This window comes from Anomaloglossus baeobatrachus, chromosome 1, assembly GCF_048569485.1.
Source record: "Anomaloglossus baeobatrachus isolate aAnoBae1 chromosome 1, aAnoBae1.hap1, whole genome shotgun sequence".
Classification (NCBI taxonomy): Eukaryota; Metazoa; Chordata; class Amphibia; order Anura; family Aromobatidae; genus Anomaloglossus; species Anomaloglossus baeobatrachus.
This window is the reverse complement of record NC_134353.1, coordinates 21,609,935-21,630,312: the sequence shown is the minus strand read 5'-3', so window position 1 is coordinate 21,630,312 and position 20,378 is coordinate 21,609,935. Positions and strand designations below refer to the sequence as shown.

Sequence of the window (20,378 nt, the reverse complement as noted above, 5' to 3'; positions counted from 1 at the left end):
ATAAACCCCCCTCAAGTGACCTAATTTTGGAAACTGGACCCCTCAAGTATTTTATTCAGGAGTATAGTAAGCATTTTCAATCCACAGGTACTTCACAAAAATGTTGCTGTAGCAACAAATTTCTAACTGTTAGGCTATGTGGCCATGATCCAGTGACACGGCGTCTAGTACACAGTGTCAGCCTTCCTGCAGAGATGTGTTGTCCACGGGAGAATGCAGCTGCCCATGCCTAGGATTTGGGTTCAGGCTGCTGTGGACTTTATCTCTATTCTATCTGCAGAGAACACTCTTGTCTCCGCAGCATAAACTGACTTGCTGAGGCTTGGGAAGCCATGCCGCAGGTCGGTTTATGCTGCGGAAAAAAGAAGCACAGTGGACATGGGATTTCTAAAAATCCTTCCACTGTGCTTCTACTGCACAACGCAGCGTTATGCATGCAAGGAAAACACTCTGTGCCCAAAACGCTGCAATCCCTGATTGTGGGCACACAGCCTAAAATGCTACAATGGATGAATGGGTAGATGTCAAACTTATATATAACATCCCACCCCCCTGCATATTCTAAGCTGGGGCCCTTTAGTGCCTTTCATGTGGCACTAAAGGGTACCTAGCCTTGTATTTAGCCCAAAAAAAAAAAAAATTAAAATAAATGACGTGGGGTCCCCCTTTTTTTTGATAGCCAGCTAGGGTAAAGCAAACAGCTGGAACCTACAAACCACAGCTGACAGCTTCATCTTGTCTGGTGATCACTTTGGAGGGCTCCCCAAGCTGTTTTTTTTTATAAATAAATAATTTTAAAAAAAAAACAAACGTGGGGTCCCCCCAAATTCATCACCAGCCAAGGTGAAGCTGACAGTTGGGGTCTGGTGTTCTCAGGGTCTGAAGAGCCATGGTTATTGGACTCTTCCCAGCCTTAAAAATAGCAGGTCGCAGCCGCCCCAGAAGTGGCGCATCCATTACATGTGCCAATCCTGGCGCATCGCCCCAACTCATCCCGTTGCCCTGGTGCGGTGGCAAATGGGGCAATAAATGGGGTTTATACCAGATGTGTAATGTCACCTGACATCAAGCCCAGCAGTTAGTGATGTCACGGCGTCTATTTGATACCAGACATAACTAATTGACAGCAATAAAAAAAAAAAATTGACAAAAAAAAAATAAATTGAAAAAACACTCCCCAAAACATTCCCTCTTTCACCAATTTATTGAAAATAAAATAAAATTGGGTCCCCTTTAATCCATTTTAAAAGTCTCACGACGATTCTGGACCTTTTAGAATATGGGGGCACATTTAGGGAACGAATCTACCATTTTTTAGGAGTGCAGACCCTCCATTTGAGGAGAGTGGGAGCAAAGAATCTGCAACCACTCTCCCCGGGTCACAGCAGCAGAGTGCGGGCAGCAGCCAGCGTTTCTGAAGGTAGGAAGCGGAGCTGTCAGCTGCTCTGCACATGTGACCAGCGTGCACTGTGAAGGAGGAGGGATCGCATTGGATGAAGGCTGTAAGAGGTACGGGAAAACACCAGAGGACACCGGGGGGAATAGGGGGTGACCTGGCAGGGCCTGGTGAGCAGTTTTCTGTTGCATGTGTCATGGCACATGCAACAGAAATTAGAGAAAAAGTGTGAATGCGGCCAGCATGCTGCTGTGCGCGCTGCCATCTTGGATTTTCAGGAGGGGGTTGGGTGTTGGGGGGGCACTTTGGCGACATCGGGGTACCGGAGGGGACTGGGAAGGAGATTTATTTCCCATCTGGCATGTTTGATCATGCCAGATGGTAGATAAATCATTTTTTACCGGCGCTGTCATTTACTGTAACGTGATCATCGGTATACGGTGTATACCGGTGATCACGTGAGCGGGGACAGGAAAAAGCGGCCCGAATCATGATCTCCAGTGACTCAGCTACCCCCGGTAGCTGAAATCCCGGAGATTTTCCGACTCTGGGGGGGGCGCTATACCCTTTTTTCTGACCGCTGTAAAAAAGCGTCGGATCGGAAGAAGTACCCCCAATTACCGCCATTAAAATGCGTATCAGCGGTCGTTATGGGGTTAAAAAGTAAATAATAAATGATGATTTATAGACTATGTAATTTTAAGTAGTCTAAAAACTCTGACACTGCATTTTGTGTGTACATAGTAATCCTTGGTAACCAGCAGCCCATCTGTTCAACTACACATCACATCTTTACACAAAATTTGGTGATATTGGCAAATTTGTATTTCAAATGACCGGCTCATCTCGATTTACAACTTTTTCTAAAAGTCGAAAAAATTTTGGCACCACTGTCCCTTTTTAAGTGATCTTATGAAGATCAGAAATTTCTTGTGCAATTTGGGCCGTTTCACACCTCCGTCATTTCGCCAGATTCCAGACCCGGCATGCATGCAGGACAGTACATTAATTTACAGTGGAAGCGCGACAGCATGCAGTTGTGTGCTTCATGCACAACCGCATTTGTCCACATGGTGTTGCGCTTCCACTGTAAATGAGTGAAAGCAACAGAAATCTGTCAAGCAAAGAAGGTGGAGGAGTAGACAAGGCTAAGAATACAGATGTGTAATACTTGTCAGTGTTAAGGCGACAAGCGGGAGTAGTAGTGGACCCATTGTACTACAGGGGAAACACGGGCTTACCCTTTAGTGGGAGGGGCATACCTAAGCACCTACCATGAGGCAGACACCAGGTACCACTTTGATGGCAGTAAATGGGACTGGGCAGCTGACCCCTGAAATAGGATTGGACTTGGGTACAAACATAGGTGCAAGTAGGTATAGCCAGGATGGCATAGGCAGATAGGATGGCTGGTACAAATGTGTGCTGTGACACGGCAGGGTGAGACAGGTATGGAAAAGCAAATGTGGCGCCCTGGCCTAGCCAGGTCGTCACAGGTACTGCAACACACACCCCCACCCCGAGACAGGCAGATCAGCCAGACACAAAATCCTTGTTGCCTCCCTCCAGGGGCTGATGTCCACACCAGGTGGGGTGGAGCCAGGTTGTTGGCTCCACCCACTGAGGAGTTCACAATCCTGGAGGCGGGAGAAGGAAGTCAGGGCAGATCAGTTAGGGAAGTGAAAGAGAGAGGAGTGAAGTGGAAGTGGAGGAGCAAACTGACCGTGTCCGGGTGTGTGGCCTGGGCGCTAAGAGCAAGGTTGGCAGACGGTGGTGGCCGTCTGCAGGAGAGGCGAATCAACGCGGAACCGTAGGACAGGGAACGGGCGGTGGCCCGCCGGTACCGAACCGGGGAGCAAAGTGAAGCCAGCACACACAGGCTGGGCCAGCGGACCCCGACCAGGCTTGGAGTCGCCATTAGAGGTCAAATCCGTCAGTGACCAGAACCCCATGTGTTTCCTAACAGCCAAGATCCGATTGAAGGCAACCGTCCAACCAGTAGAAGGAAATACAGCTACCGCCACAGCTAGAGTTCCAAGGGCCAGAGCCTGCGGGCAAAAGGGCTCCTCCGGCACATATACACGCTGGGCAGCGGGTTACCGGTGGGAATCCATCGGGACTGAACATACACAAAGGTGCAGGGAAATCCAGCCGCCACTAACCGTCCGGGAGAAGCCACAGCAGCCGGCTGCGGGACCCGTCCATCCAGCCGTTTGGTTTACCAGAGACTTTGCGTACATTTGTGGCTGAGTGAGTACAACCGTGCCATCCAGCACCGCGCTGCGCAGTCCAGGCGACCCTGCACCTTGCCAATCCTGCCTCCCCGGCCCCGGGACCACCAACCCCTACCCACGGAGGGGGAGGACAACATCCCAGCTGCTCCCTGCCATCGCTCCTGGGATCCCCGTCACCAGCAGCGGTGGTGTCCAATCTCATCACAACCTGTGGGTGGTGTCACGGACCAAATCCCCAAACCAAACTACCCCCCTTTAACTCACGGGCGAGGGTCGCCGCTCGAGTCCCCGGATCCGGCCCAGCGCTCGAGCCACCGAACAGCCATCGCAGCAGCACCGGACCTGAGCGTTAGCGAGCGCAGCGCAGTGGCGTCCTCCCCGCCCGCGACACAGGCAATGGTGCTGGACACAAGAACTACGGGACTTGACCACTAGCTAGATAGCAAACAGACACTTAACTAACTAACAACATTGTGCAGGCACCTTCCATAATGGGAGGATACTTTAAGTACCTAGTGCCTCTCAGCCATAGGCTGTGAGGCACTTCCATGAAATGGCGCACCAGTACTTTAAGGAGGAGGGAAGGTGAGTGCACTACCGTGGAACCAGTGCAACACCCACAGTCCCCAAAAGAAGGAGAAAGCAGGAGCACATGTGGACAGCTGTGGGAGTGCAGGAGAAGACACAGCCCGGCCTCAGGGGTGTGTGAATCAGCGTCCCTGCTGGGCAGTTCAGGATAGTTCAGAGATTTTGGCGCTACAAGATGTAACACTAAACAGGCAGTCTGAGTAAAGGGAGACTCCTACCAAGCAAGCTTTGTGAAAAAGTGTGGATACATCATCAGGCCAGTGGAAAAGGGGACCTTAGTGAAAAAGGGATGCCCTGCTGAAAGACAGTGGCACAGGGATAATGACTCTAAAGGGTGCTTTACATGCTGCGACATCGCTAACGATATATCGTCGGGGTCATGGTATTTGTGACACACATTCGGCGTCGTTAGTGACGTCGCAGCGTGTGACAGCCTGGAGCGACCTAAAACGATTGCAAAAAAGACAAAAATTATTGGTGTTGGAGAGGTTGTTCCAACACCAAATATCGTTGTCTGGACAGTAGCGATGTTGTTCGTCGTTCCTGCGGCACCACACATCACTGTGTGTGGCACCGCAGGAGCAACGAACATCTCCTTACCTGCGTCCACCGGCAATGCGGAAGGAAGGAGGTGGGCGGGATGTTACGTCCCGCTCATCTCCGCCCCTCCGCTTCTATTGGATGGCTGCTGTGTGACGCCGCACGAACCGCCCCCTTAGAAAGAAGGCAATTCGCCTGCCAGAGCGACGTCGCAGGGCAGGTAAGTCCGTGTAATGGGTGTAAACAAGGTTGTGCGGCACGGGCAGCGATTTGCCCGTGTCGCACAACCGACGGGGGCGGGTACACTCGCTAGCAATATTGATACCGATATTGCAGCGTGTAAAGTACCCTTAAGAGCAGTCCTTGGAAAGTAACATAGCAGTGCTGGAGGTATAATAACCACAGTGACACAACTACAGCAACACACCTAGACCTGTGTGGTTTTATTTTGATAGGATGCAAACCATCCTCCCCCTCACTCCTTGGCAGCCTCTGTAGAAGAGAATATAATAATGTCCGTAACCCTCCTGGAAGAGCCAGTCTATGTAAAGGGTACTTTACACGCTGCGATATCGGTAACGATATATCGTCGGGGTCACGTCGGTAGTGACACACATCCAGCACCGTTACCGACATCGCAGCGTGTGACACCAATGAGTGACGACCAACGAGCACAAAAATGTGAAAAATCGTTGCTCGTTGACACGTTGCTCATTTCCTTAATATCGTTGTTTCTGCAGGAACGATGTTGTTCGTCGTTCCTGCGGCACCACGCATCACTGTGTGTGACACCGCAGGAGCAACGAACATTTCCTTACCTGCGTCCACCGGCAATGCGGAAGGAGGGAGGTGGGCGGGATGTTACGTCCCGCTCATCTCCGCCCCTCCGCTTCTATTGGATGGCTGCTGTGTGATGTCGCTATGACGCCGCACGAACCGCCCCCTTAAAAAGGAGGCAGTTCGCCTACCAGAGCAATGTCGCAGGGCACGAAAGTCCGTGTAACGGGTGTAAACGAGGTTGTCCGGCACGGGCAGTGATTTGCCCGTGTCGCACAACCGATGGGGGCGGGTACACTCGCTAGCGATATCGATACCGATATCGCAGCATGTAAAGTACCCTTAAGAGCAGTCCTTGGAAAGTAACATAGCAGTGCTGGAGGTATAATAACCACAGTTTCACAACTACAGCGACACACCTAGACCTGTGTGGTTTTATTTTGGTAGGATGCAAACCACCCTCCCCCTCACTCCTTGGCAGCCTCTGTAGAAGAGAATAAGATAGTGTCCGTAACCCTCCTGGAAGAGCAAGTCTATGTAAAGGGTATATCGTCGGGGTCACGTCGGTAGTGACGCACATTCGGCACCGTTACCGACATCGCAGCATGTGACTCCAATGAGCGACGACCAACGAGCACAAAAATGTGAAAAATCGTTGCTCGTTGACACGTCGCTCATTTCCTTAATATCGTTGTTGCTGCAGGTACGATGTTGTTTGTCGTTCCTGCGGCATCACACATTTCTATGTGTGACACCGCAGGAGCGACGGACATCTCATTACGTGCCTCCACCGGCAATGCGGAAGGAAGGAAGTGGGCGGGATGTTACGTTCGGCTCATCTCTGCCCCTCCGCTTGTATTGGACGCCTGCCTTGTGACATTGCTGCAATGCCGCACGAACACCCCCTTAGAAAGGATGCGGTTCGCCGGCCAGAGTGACTTCGCAGGGCAGGTAAGTCTGTGTGACGGATGTAAGCGAGGTTGTGCGCCACAGGCAGCGAGCGATTTGACCATGTCGCACAACCGACGGGGGCGGGTACTCTCGTTAGCGATATCGGTACCGATATAGCAGCGTGTAAAGTACCCTTTAGAGTGGAAAATGGACAATTTATTACTTGCTATATCCTGCAGTTATGTTTACTTAAAAACAAAGAAATTGAAGTTTATAAAATTTGGTTTAGACTAGGTTATGTAACTGCAAGATACAGTGGTACCTCACTACATGCGGCAGAGGACAAGATGGTACCATCATATATGGGTTCTCATTCCCCACACAGATCACAACTTTTCTGTTGCCTGCCAGGGCAAGCGAAATAAATTTCTTGTCCATGACAACCGCCATTTGCATGTTAATATTTGGTGCTGTCAACAGAATGCAAATCCCTTACAGGGAAAGGGGGACCTATGGCATGGAATGCGGAGCATCTGAAAAGGGATGGCCTGAAGTGGCTCCATTTGTGGAATTTGAATTGCTGAATAGTGACATGGAAAATTAGGTGTCTGAGACTGAGCAACTTAAAATGTCCCACCTCAGGGTGGGTCCTAACATGGAGGAGATATGTGGCCTGAGGCAGAGGAGTGCGGCCAATCGTGTGAGTGGACAGAGCTGGAGCGAGCAAAAATGTGTCTGGCCTGTGGAAAGTGGTCAGTCTTGAGAAAGGGATGTGCTGGAGATCAGGTCCAGCCCAGGATGGAACATGGGGACTGGAGAAAGGTGCGATGGAAAAGGAAGACCCTGCCCAAGGTGGGAGGTGTGCTGGAGGAAGGAGTAGTGCAAACTGAAGTGCAGCCTGGTGAGTGAGGTACAATGAGTGAAAGGGGCATGGCCTAGGGCAGAGTGGATGAGAGTGAGTGGCTGTGTGTCAGCAGAAGGGCCCCAGAAAAGGAGAGTTTATGTGTGCAGTAAGTGTGCATCATGTGATTGGTGAATGCCGTGCTCTTGGTAGCCGCTACGCCAGGGATCATGAATGGTTGAAGCTCTGCTCTGTGCTCCTCAAAAGGCCAATGTGTTGGATAAATGCACCATGAAAATGTCGGAGAGCAACAATGTTGAGTCGGTTAGTGAATTGGCTCCTCCTACTGACCATGTCTTGCCAGAGAAGCTTGGAGAAGTCTCAGGCATTTGAAGAGGTATGCATGGACCTAAAGTGGGGTGAGTGACATATCCCTCTGGAGACTGAAGCTGTGATGAAAAAACCTGTTAAAGGTCTGGAAGTGGACAAAGTTAATTGGAGGCTCGTGTTCTGGGGCCTCTCACCTCCAGTGTGTAAGGAAGCTTCAGGGATCTATAAGCCAAAGAAAGAAATCAGTTTGTTAAAGGCAGCAGAGCAGAAAGTGTGGCAGATGGACATTGGCAGGGGCGTTACAATTGTAGTACAGAAAGAGGTGATGGTGTGGTTCAGGAGACAGAACTGAGAAGCCTTAATGAAAAAGGCCTAAAGATGACTTACAGGCTAAAGTTGTTCCAGTGTTGGCTTAAGGCCACGTTGATTATGAGGGTCAAGTTCCAGGATGCCACTATCTGTGAAGAAAGTTGAGACCACTCGAGCTCCTGAGTACTGCTAGTTCAAGGCAGAAGAGCATTTGTTTGGGCTAAGTTAAAAGCTCCATTGACCTGAGAGGCCTTGTTTTAGGAAAGGGTTGTTTTAAACGCCCCATTGCTCGATAGGCTTGTACTTTTATTTATTTATTTATTCATTTTGTTGCTCCCAATGTGCCCATTTCTGATGGTTCATGAGGTGCAGGTTTGACTGGAGGAATATAGCCCCTTATTTCCCCTTAGTCATTGACTTTGCCCAAACCGCTCATAGACTTTTCCCAAAAACCATATGGGCTTTGTCTTTGAGAGATTGTGCCCTAGTCCTAAGGATTGTTGTTGACAGGAGGGAAGATGAGTAACCGAATGTCCAGGCTGGGTCAAGAACCTAAAGGGAATGTGTTGTGTGGGCCTCTATTTAATATTGACATAGAAACTTTGTTCCAGGGTCCCAACCTAGTGGAAATGGAGTTGAGACAACCTGAGGAAAGAAAACATTGGTGTTCTGGAGAAGCAAAGAGTTCCTATTGCTTTTATATGTATGTTTGATGTCTTCTAGGTTGACACATGGTCGAGGGCAACCATGTTTAAAGAGTGGAGGTATGCAAGAGGATGATCCTAAGGTCGTGTTCCCTCTGAAGACATTAATGGTTTTATTATAAATGTGTGCCTTTTATGCTATTATTATAACACGTTAGAATCCCTCATGGCTGTAGTACTGCCAATGGTCACAAGAGGTCACTGTTCTCTTGTTCACTCCTGTATAGTACTAAGTGGGGGATTAGATCAGTTTAGCAACAGACAATAGGGAAAGGGTCAGTTATGGCAGGTTAACTGCAGCGCCGGACCACAGTTTTGGGTTTAGTGGTTGTGTAGTGAAAGCAAGATAAAGAGGTCAAGCAAAGGTGCAAGTGTAGAGACGGCTCAGAATGCAGATGTACCTCTCAAGATGTCGACTCAGCAAAAGGGGACTCCTGCCAGGCAAGCTTTGTAAAAAATTGCAGATACATTGTTAGGTCTGCAGAAAAGGGGACCTTAGTGAAAAATGGACGTCTTGCTGAAGAACAGTGTCATGGGGACAATGACTCTAAGAGCAGTCCATGGAAAGTAGCACAGCATTGCTGGGGGTATAATAGCCACAGCGACACACCTAGACCCGTGTGGTTTTATATTGATAGAATGTTGACAAATTAGCCTCCCTCTCCCTCCTTGGTAGCCTCTGTGGAAGATCATGTCTGTAACCCTCCTGGAAAAGCCGGTCAATGTTAGAGAGGAAAATGGACAATATATGACTTGCTACATCCTGTACTTGTGTTCACTTGAATACAAAGAAATAGAAGATTTTAAAATTTTGTTTGGACTTGATAATGTGAAAGCAAAATGCGGTGATACACAGTGTGGAAAAGGACAAGAGGAAGGCTCATAACTAGAGGTATCGTCACAAGTGCATTATGCTCACACACACACACACACACACACCACTCTTCACCACAATACCATCTAGGTGTGACCATATACTATACTGCCTATTACAAACACATATAAGATTAGAAAGATTAGAGTGTCGTGTACGTGTACCACAGATTGAGAATTGACTCTACAACATTATTGTCGTATTACTCCTGAAACTACCAAATACCGGTTACATTGGAGATCTCTCCTTCTGAACACTGGACGCAGTCATAGCAGCAGATGTGCATTGTTGAGCTTGTCTTTTTCCATCTACCAGGTAGACATTGATCTGAGCAGCGGGATACTGGGATCTAAATGAAAAAATAAACCAATAACCATTACCAGAATGATAAGAAGTGAATGTACAAATATGATACAAGAAATGAGGAGCACGAGAGGGAGGACTATAGAAGATAAAGGGTCCATTCTAGAGAGAAACAAATCATTTTAATGCAAATTTGTCAAATTTGGAGTAGCTGGCATATGTCCTGCTACATGTTACTTACAATAAATCCCCCGTCACACACAGCGAGATCGCTAGCGAGATCGTTGAAACGTTACAGGTTTTGTGATGTATCAGCGACCTCGCCAGTGATATCGCTGTGTGTGACAAGCAGCAACAAGCGGTCCCCTGCTGCGAGGTCGCTGATCGTTACAAAACGATTAGGACCATTTTTAGCTAGTTAGTCTCCCTCCAGGCAGCACGCATTGCCGTGTTTGACGGCGGGAGACCAACGATCTGAATGTGCAGGGGGCCAGCGTCCAGCAGACTGTAAGCAGTGGTACGCTGGTAACCATGGTACACATCGGGTAACTATGCAAAGCGCTTTTCTTAGTTACCCAATGTGTACCATGGTTACCAGCGTACACCAGTTACAGGCTGCCAGACACCGGCTCCCTGCACACGTAGCCAGGGTACACATCGGGTAGCTATGCAAAGCGCTTTGCATAGTTACCCGATGGGTACCCTGGCTACCAAGCCCAGCGTCGTTACACAGGTCATTGGTGGCTTTTTGCAGCCAAAAAGCCAACAAAATTCTGGGATGTAACAAAACAAGCATTGAATCTAGATCAAGAGAGATAATTATTCCCCTATACTCTGCCCTGGTCAGACTCCACCTGGAATACTGGGTACAGTTCTGTGCGCCTCAAATTTAAGAAAAACATCGATATATTGTACCAAGTCCAGAGAAGAGCAACCAAGATGGAAAAAGGTCTGCAAACCATGTCATATGAAGACCGGCTTAAAGAAGAGGGCAGTCAGAGAGTGGAACAGTCTACCAAGGGAGATAATGAGGGCAGTCAGAGAATGGAACAGGCGACCACTGAAGGCAGTGAGGGCAATCAGAGAGAGGAAAAGGCAGCCATAGAAGGTAGTGAGGGGAGTCAGAGAGTGAAACAGGCTACCACGGAAGCCAGTGAAGATAGTCAGAGAGTGGAACAGTCCACCAAGGGAGATAGTGAGGGCAGTCAGAGAATGGAACAGGCAACCACTGGAAGTAGTGAGGGCAATCAGAGAGAGGAAAAGGCAGCCATAGAAGGTAGTGAGGGGAATCAGAGAATGAAACAGGCTACCACTGAAGGCAGTAAAGATAGTCAGAGAGTGGAACAGGCTACCACAAAAGATAGTGAGGGCAGTCAGAGAGTGGAAAAGGCAGCCACAGAAGGTAGTGAGGGGAATCAGAGAGTGAAACAGGCTTCCACGGAAGGTAGTGAGGGGAATCAGAGAGTGAAACGGGCTACCGCAGGAGATAGTGAGGGCAGTCATAGAGTGAAACAGGCTACCACGGAAGGCAGTGAAGATAGTCATAGAGTGGAACAAGCTACCACAGGAGATAGTGAGGGCAGTCAGAGAATGGAACAGGCTACCATAGGAAGTAGTGAAGGCAGTCAGAGAGGGGAACAGGTGTCCATGGGAGGTAGTGAGGACAGTCAGAGAGTTGAAAAGGCTACCACAGGAGGAAGTGAGGGCAGTCAGAGAGTGGAACAAGTGAACAAGGGGGATCTTTCCATCAATTGAAATATTCAAGAGGAAGATGGATAAAACATATAGCTGGGATGATTTAGGAAAACCTGCACTCAAAGGGCTTTGGACCTGGTGGCCCTTGAGGTCCCCTCCAACTCTACCATTCTACGATTCTATGCTCACTTTATGGTGACTTTTTTCAGTATGGAAGAAGGACTATTTCAACAGGACAATGCACCATGCCATTGGGGTTATTGAATGTTTGGTTAAGGAAAAATGACTGTTTTTGTTTCTCTTTTTGCTTCCTAAGCTTTCACGTACCAAAGATTTTGTTCCAGTAGTGCATCTTTGGGGCAATGTTGAACCCTTTGTTTAGAGTATTTTAGTGTCTCTGACCTATTTATGGTCACTGTGAGAAGCCATCTTGTAAGAAATTCCTGCTGAATGATTTCAGCACATAGCAAAATTCATGCCAAGTAAAATTGCTGTGAATCTGAAAGTTAAAAGAGCTACAAAAAAATACTAGAATTCCAAGCTTTTATAGAGGATTTATACATAAACTGTATATTAGAGAAGATTCAGATTTTTATTAATTATTGACCCTTTGGAATTCAAACAATTTGTGATTTGCTTCTTGAAAATTGCCTAAAACAACCAGCCCCATATACTAAACATTGTAGAAGAGGGTCACATACAGTATCTTTGGGTATTGCCAAGCTGGCTTTCCCATAATGCATTATAGCTATCCATAAAAAATAGGGATCATAGCAGACTATAAAAAAAGCAAAAGCAGGAAATACAACAGCCATTTTATGGTGAATATGAATAGTCAGAGGACGTCACAGCTCAGCAATAGAGATAAAGAAACTGTACAGCCAGTGTGTGGGAGCCTCGCCATGAAGATTAGTGTGAGGAAGAGCGAATAATGTCATACTCATCTGGCCAGAAGGATTCTTTTTTTCTGACTTTCCATATTGTATTTATTTTCACATTTTACACTTTCCTATATGTATTTGTGGCACCCCTGAGTCTTCAGTCGCCACAGGGTACTGCAACTCACCAGAAGTGCAGTATTCATCCTGAGTATGGAGGAGGTCATTGCCGGTAAACCACCACAATCCACCACAACACATGGTTAGATGCCCTCTCACTGGAACTGGGCTAGGATAGAGACATTTCAAGTCTTCTGGCCCACACATATCACCCGGGGCACAGCAGCATATAAAGTCAGGAGTCGTGACAACAGAGCAGCACCAGTAAGGGACTCACACTGCCTGCTATACGGGATAGCAATGGGGTCCATTCAAGGTCTCCGGTCCCCGTTTGGCTGTAGGCCGCAGGGACTCACACCAGACAGTGCAGGGAGGAAGGACTCACAGAAAGAAACACCGCTTCTAGCCTTCAAACTATCCGGGATCGGCTGGGGCCAATCACAGCGGAGTCCGGCAGTCCAAAGGCAGTGACATCTCAGTGAGTAAAGAACTTAAACTGCAACCGCTGTGTTATCCAATCCTTCCCTCGCCCGTGCTCCTTCATTAGAGTGGACTACTACTCCCAATCTACCTGTGGGCCCGAGCTCTGCCTGTGGAGAACTGTACCAACCTAGCTGCACTACCACCGGCCTTCAGAGGAAAACCTCTTGTAGCGGCGGTTCCCATATCCTAGCAGCACACAACAGGTGGCGTCACAAATAACTACAACCCCCATCATCGCCATCCCCTCATTTATTGACAAACCAGGATCACGGAACCGGGCCTGGCCGCTGTGACATCCAAAACCCACACCGGCCCAGTAACGAGTAACCCCCCAGACCCCGTGGTTGCATCAACTTGGCATCCCGAACAGGATATTGTACTAGCAAACGCGGGTACTGTGCACCTACAGACTGTATGTTGTAACTATAGCACACTGGTGGCAATTAAATAAAATCTGGCGCCATGTGTCATCCAGTGATTTGGGTGTATCCACCCTTTGTGGGCTGGGTGGCGGTTTGGCGCCAAGAGCTATGCCTGCCCCCTGCAGCAAGTGACCAAAACAAAACTTACTCAAGATCCCAGAAGTCCTGCCCTCCAAACATGCGGAAAAGGATAGGATAACTGGGCAGTCGGCAGGACACCACCGGAGTGTTTGTAGCAACTGGAGCTACTTGGAGAGCGGGGTGAAGAAAATGTTATCCCCTGGCTGTCCTGGAAGCGAACTGGTGCTATCAACAGTGATCAATGCGGACTGTCTACAAGTGGAAGTGGAGCGGCTGAGTCGTAAGCTGAAAGAAATGCAGCTGGACACCATCCAACGCTTGGAGGCGTCCATGATGTGAGTGGTGGTAGAGATGTGCGCCCACGAAAGGAAAGCATCGCCAACAATGGAGGAGGCAGAAACCAGTGCCGAGGTAATTGCTGACCACGTTACCCAGGTGGCCGATGACACCTTTAGGGAGACCATTGCCCATCTTCCTGTTCCTGTCCCTGACCAAGCAGCTGACGACACTGAGCTGCTCGCAACAACAGCTCAGACTAGTGAGCCTCACCACCCGGCTGCAAGTGAAACCGTGGCCCATGTTCCAGCTCTGTCATATGTGGCTTGGGGGGACTGCTATCCATCCTTATCACCCACTACCGTACCCCGGAGTGCAGAAGACAGTACCAGCAAGGCATTGAGCAGCAACTTCGAGGTGTGCCAATAGATAAGCACAAAACTGGCAGCTGAAGAGGAGCAGCGGCGGGCCTGGGAGGCGAAGGAGGCCTTAAACATGGCCGCAAAGCAGCGGTTATTAAAGGTCCATTCATCTGCCTGGGGACCGCTGAGGAAGGGAATGGTTGTCCGGTTTGACCTGGAAAAAGGATGGGGCTTCATCTCCGAGCCGGGAATGTCCAAGGAGATCTTTCTTTCATGGCGGGATATTGAGACCCATCTGGAACAGGGACTCCCGGGTCGTAACCTTTATGTATGCAGGAGATGTTGTGATTTACAACCGGCAAAAGGGTGAGTGGGGCTGGTACGCCCTGCATGTGGGCTGTGTCATCTGGGGTCCGCTGTCCTGGAGCAGACACCAGTCCCAGTCTCACGCCAGGAGCCTATTCCAGCTCGTAGTGTTCGGGTAACTATAAATGCATACAGTTGCAGACTGAAAAAGCCAAAAATGTACAAGGGAAAAGATACAACTGCATTACTGAAAAAGAGAGATATTAAGTTTATGTATTGGCCAATGCATGTAAGCCCGAAAACCAACAGCAAGGTATATCTCTGTAATCTGGGAACCTAACTTAAATGCCACTATCTAGGTTAAAAACATCTGTATCTGGGCAAAATGCCACTATTTGGACTACAAACCTTCATGTATGGGCAGCTAGGCTGCTGCTATAATGGTTTGGAACACAGTCAGGTCTTAGGGCGGATTGCTCAGTCAGAAAAAGACTCACTAGAAATATCAAAAAACTGAACTGCACATCCAACAAATGTGAACAGGTGCTAACTGAAAAAACATAGTAACTATAAATGCATACAGTCACACACTGAAAAAGCCAAAAATGTACAAGGGAAAATATGTCACTGCAATACTGCAAAAGATAGATATTTTGTTTATATATTGACCAATGCATGTAAGCCCCGAAATCAATGGCAAGGTATATCTCTGTAATCTGGGAACCTAACTTAAATGCCACTATCTAGGTTAAAAACATCCGTATCTGAGCAAAATGCCACTATTTGGACTACAAACCTCCATGTATGGGCAGCTAGGCTCCTGCTATAATGGTTATGAACACAGCCAGGTCTTAGGGCAGAGTGCTCAGTCAGAAAAAAACTCACTAGAAATATCAAAAAACTGACCCACACATCCAACAAATGTGAACAGGTGCATGGAGCATACATGGAGGTTTGTAGTCCAAATAGTGTCATTTTGCCCAGATACGGATGTTTTTAACCTAGATAGTGGCATTTAAGTTAGGTTCCCGGATTACAGAGATATACCTTGCCATTGGTTTCCGGGCTTACATGCATTGGCCAATACATAAACTAAATATCTCTCTTTTGCAGTAATGCAGTGCCATATGTTCCCTTGTACGTTTTTGGCTTTTTCACTGTGCAACTGTATACATTTATAGTTACTATGTTTTTTCAGTTAGCACCTGTTCACATTTGTTGGATGTGCGGGTCAGTTTTTTGATATTCTTATTGTTCGGGTAGTGGAAAAATGTACCCAGACATTGGGAGCAAGCTCTGGAATGCCTACTGATCCGAAGTATCCCTACCCATATTAGAAATGCGTCTCTGTTAATCCATTCTTTGTTGAAATAGACACCTGGATAACTAAACTATGGGTGGTCAGAACTTTGCCTGACAATAATTTGCACCTGTTGTGCTCCATACCAGAATTAATATGAACACAGGATCTCAAAACCTGTCGTGCATGCAGAAGCAACAAAGAGTGGTCTGGAACACTCTGAAGCATGCCGAGAGCCTACGTTGGGGGATTTAGGCAGGTCCCCCACACTGATGCCTTTTCCTAATTGTTGCAGTTGATTGAAACCATACATGGTGCAAAAGGGAATGTTTTATTGCCTTTTATCGTCCCAAAAGTTTTATATATCTTAATGTAGAAAATGTAAGAGTTTGTAACTTTCAAGAACCCATGCCTCGTATAAAGGGAAGAAATGTTCATGTTTAACAGCATCACAAAATTTTGCAGTCATAACCATTGTATTCTTTTCCTTCCAGCCTGCGGAAGTGCTGGGATTTGCTGTGGAGGAGTGTAGCGGCCCTGCGACTTCAGTCGCCACAGGATACTACACCTCATCAGTGGTGCAGTTTTCATTTCTGATATGGAGGAGGTCATCGCCGGTAAGACCACCACAATCCACCAAAACACACACTTAGATGCCCTATCACTAAGACTGGGCTAGGGTAGAGAGATTGAAGAATGGCCATCACTAATGTAGTTGACCCTCTGCTCATTAGTTCAGGAACACGGGGGATGGAGCTTGACACAGGGGAGTAAGGCGACACACACACACAGACATTCAGTAAGTAGATGTTAGTTAGCAACCAGGAAACAAGTGAGACGTAGGAGAACATGGTCACTGAGGGGAGAGCTGAAAGTTCCCTCAGAACCGGCGTCAACCACAGGGTGCGGAGCCCTAGGCTGGTGGACACGTCAAGTCCCGCCAACAGAATCCACCGGGCAAAGCATTTTAAGCCTTCTGGCCCACACACAGATCCCGGGGCAAAGCAGCATATAGAGCCAGGAGTCGTGACCATAGGGCGGCGCCACAACTACAGACTCACGCTGCCTGCTATATGGCATGGGAAATTCAACAACCCCCAGGACTTAGATCCCAGCGTAGCTTCAAGCTACAGGGACTCACACATTAGAACACAGGGAAGAAAGGCTCACTGAAAGAAACACCAGTCCTGTCCTCCGAACTATCCGAGATCTACTGGAACCCATGCCAGCGGAGTCCAGCAGTCCAAACGTGGTGACATCTCAGTGAGTAAAGAACTTAAACTGCAACCGCTGTGTCATCTACTCTTTCCTGTGCCCCACACTCCTTCATTAGAGTGGACTACTACTACTACTCCCACATCCTCCTATAGGCATAATCTCTGCCTGTGGATCTGCATTTTCATCCGCCCCGGAGAAGGCTTCCTGCAGCGGTGGCTAAATACCCGGCCGCATACCACAGATGGCATCACGAATAACTACTCGCATCATCCCCATCCCTATCTTTATTGACACCGACGGGGTCACAGAACTGAGCCAGGCCGCTGTGACATCCACAAACTGGCCCGTTGATGTGTAGCCCTCCCCCTAAGAGCCCGTTGGGCGCGTCATATTCATCCCGGGTATGGAAGAGCTCATTGCCGGTAAACCACCACAATCCACCTCAACACACGGTTAGATGCCCTCTCACTGGCACTGGGCTAGGGTAGAGACATTGGGGGGTGGCCATCACTAATGTAGTGGACCCTCTGCTCAGTGGTTCAGGAGCTGGGTGGAGGAGGGAGAGACAGAGGAGCAAGGTGACAGACACACACTTAGACAGTCTAGCTGAGACCCCGGACAAGTGAGATGTAGAAGAAAATGGTCATTGAAGCGAGAGCTGCGCTATAGCTCCCTCGGGACCAAGCACACGCATGACAGAGTGCGAAGCCCTAGGCTGGTGGGCACTTCACGTCCGGCCAGCAGAATTTACCGGGCAAAGGATTTCAAGTCTTCTGGCCCACACAAAACGCCCAGGGCACTGCAGCATATAGAGCCAGGAGTCGTGACAACAGAGTGGCACCAGTAACGGACTCGTGCTGCCTGCTACACGGGACAGGAATGGTGTTCATTCAAGGACTCTGGTTCCCGCGTGACTTCAGGCCACGCGGGACTCATAGCATGCAGCACAGGGAAGAAGGACTCACAGAAAGAAAATACAAGGGAGAAAAATGCATCTTCAGCTCACCTGCTGCCCGGACTGCTCAGCCTTGCGGGTGCCTCGGATCCACCGGTGAGTCCCAGCCGGTAGTGAACAAAGTAACATGAAGAGGAGGAAAGGATCCGGCACGATTCTTCTTATAATAAAAACATCAGAAACTTTATTAAGGTAATATTAAAACCATCGTGAAGACCGAGTGTCCATTCAAATCATGGGAATCTAAATCATGAGAACTTTACGCGTTTCAGACTTCAAATAAAACCAAAAGAGACTTATGATTAAGGACTCTTTTGGTTTTATTGGAAGTCTGAAACGCGTAAAGTTTTCATGATTTAGATTCCCATGATTTGAATGGACACTCGGTCTTCACGATGGTTTTAATATTACCTTAATAAAAGTTTGTGATGTTTTTATTATAAGAAGAATCGTGCCGGATCCTTTCCTCCTCTTCATGTTACTTTGCTCACAGAAAGAAACACCGCTTCTGGCCTCCAAACTATCTGGGATTTTCTGGAACCCATCGCAGCGGAATCTGGCAGTTAAAAGGCGGTGACATCTCAGTAATTAAAGAACATAAACTGCAACCGCTGTGTCATCCAATCCTTCCTGTGCCCCGCGTTTCTTCACTAGAGTGGACTACTACTCCCAATCTCCCTGTGGGCCCGAGCTCTGCCTGTGGAGAGCTGTACCAACCTAGCTGCACTACCACCAGCCATCAGAGGAAAAGACCTTGCAGCGGCAGCTCCCATATCACACCCGCACACCACAGGTGGCGTCACAAATAACTACAAACCCCATCATCACCATCCCTCATTTATTGACACCGCCGGGGTCACAGAAACGGGCCTAGCCACTGTCACTGTGACATCCCATCCCTCGCACCGGCCTGGTGACGAGCAATCCCCCCAGACCCCGTGGACACGTCATATTTATGTTCTCATGTCAGCTATACAATAATCTGTATATGCAATACATTTTATCTATATCTAATCAGGTTTATATATTTACAGATGATTCACACTTCAATGATTTCTCCTGACGTGATTATGTTACTTATCAATTTAATTATATTGTATCTTCAGGAGTCTGATGTTTTTACTTATTTCTGTGTTTTCCCTTATTTTGTTCTTTTTATCTCCAATCCTGTATACATGTCCATCCTGGAACGCATCAGATGTGGCTGAATAAATACTTTTTTTCCCACTGTATATGAGGTAGGGGCCAAATCCCGGGATTTTATATTCAAATAACAAATTTCACCCAATCCATCCATTCCTGATTAGTTCAGCCCTGTATGAATAGGTGACCTCTCCCACTGGATAAGACATCTTGCAAAACTGTTTCTATATGTAAATGCAAACTTTTTTTGTAAGCCCTGTCTGACCCTGAGTATAGGGGTGCATTGTTAAATGGGTGGTTCACTACTGTTCATTAGTGGCCAAATCCCTGTAAAACTCATAGAGAAGGCTTTTGTGAAATAGCTTGTGTAGTAGCACATTCTGCCTGTGAGCAGCACTATTGCGGTTCGCTCATCCCCATCAAGTAACCCCAGGTTCCATGACCTCTGAGATCCGGCGATGTCATGTCAACTTCCAGTTGACCCGACATCCCCGAGGTGGGCCTCAGTCTCTCTGAGTGACTGGGCTGTGGGTGGAGTTTCACCGCTCGTCACAACCCAGCATCACAGTCCAGCATCTCCCATGCCCTCTCCTGAGCTGCAGAATGCCATAAGCAGGAGCAATGCTGGGCTGTGATGAGTGGTGAATCAATGCCCACAGCCCAGTCACTCAGGGAGACGGGGGCCGCCTCAGTGATGTCGGGTCAACTGGAAGTTGACGTGACATTGCCGGATCTGAGAGGTCACAGATCCTGGGGCTAGCTTGATCGGGATAACCATAGTAGCACCACTCACAGGCAGAATATGCTACACAAGCTATTCGATAAAAGCCTTCCCTGTGTGTTTTACAGTAATGTGGTCACTAATGGTGAGTAGTGAACCATCCCTTTAATTCATACTGAACCTCTAAGCCATTAATCAAGTCTGGAAAGATTCTACAGAGTTAATAAATTCAAATTTCAAAATAATTAATTCCTATCTGCTGAACTTTGCAAAATACCGCATGACGGAAGCTTCTCACCTCCTTTGTTTTCCATGTTATAGACTGCGAATCAATGTAAAGCTTTTCACCACTGACCGCCCATGGTGTAAAATGTCCTACTTCAACCTCACGTATGACCATACGTGTGGCCTCATTGATGGATATTCAGTTTATTATCTTATATGGATGCGCGGCTTCACCGTGTTCATTAAAGTAATATGTAGGTGTCATTGGATCCGGTGAAGTCTTCATCATTTGTATGTAGCGCTGTAACTTCCGTGTGTACTGTACAAATCCAGTTACTGAATTTTCTTGATATTTGTCCTTAAAAACTGATAACATTTCATGTAGAGCTTTAGCCAGGACTTCTAC

General features: G+C 47.9%; 1 protein-coding gene across 1 annotated transcript in view; it reads right to left on the bottom strand.

The window, feature by feature from the left end:
• The window catches only part of LOC142303723 (vomeronasal type-2 receptor 26-like), a 45,628-nt gene extending 25,481 nt beyond the window's left edge, over nt 1-20,147 (bottom strand). Inside the window, exons 1-2 of the mRNA XM_075345816.1 lie at nt 20,046-20,147; nt 9,710-9,833 (exon numbers count right to left, since the gene is read on the bottom strand). Of these exons, the coding sequence (XP_075201931.1) occupies nt 9,710-9,833; nt 20,046-20,147 (226 nt within the window). The remainder of the gene's footprint in view (nt 1-9,709; nt 9,834-20,045) is intronic.
• Between the last annotated feature and the right edge of the window lie 231 nt (nt 20,148-20,378).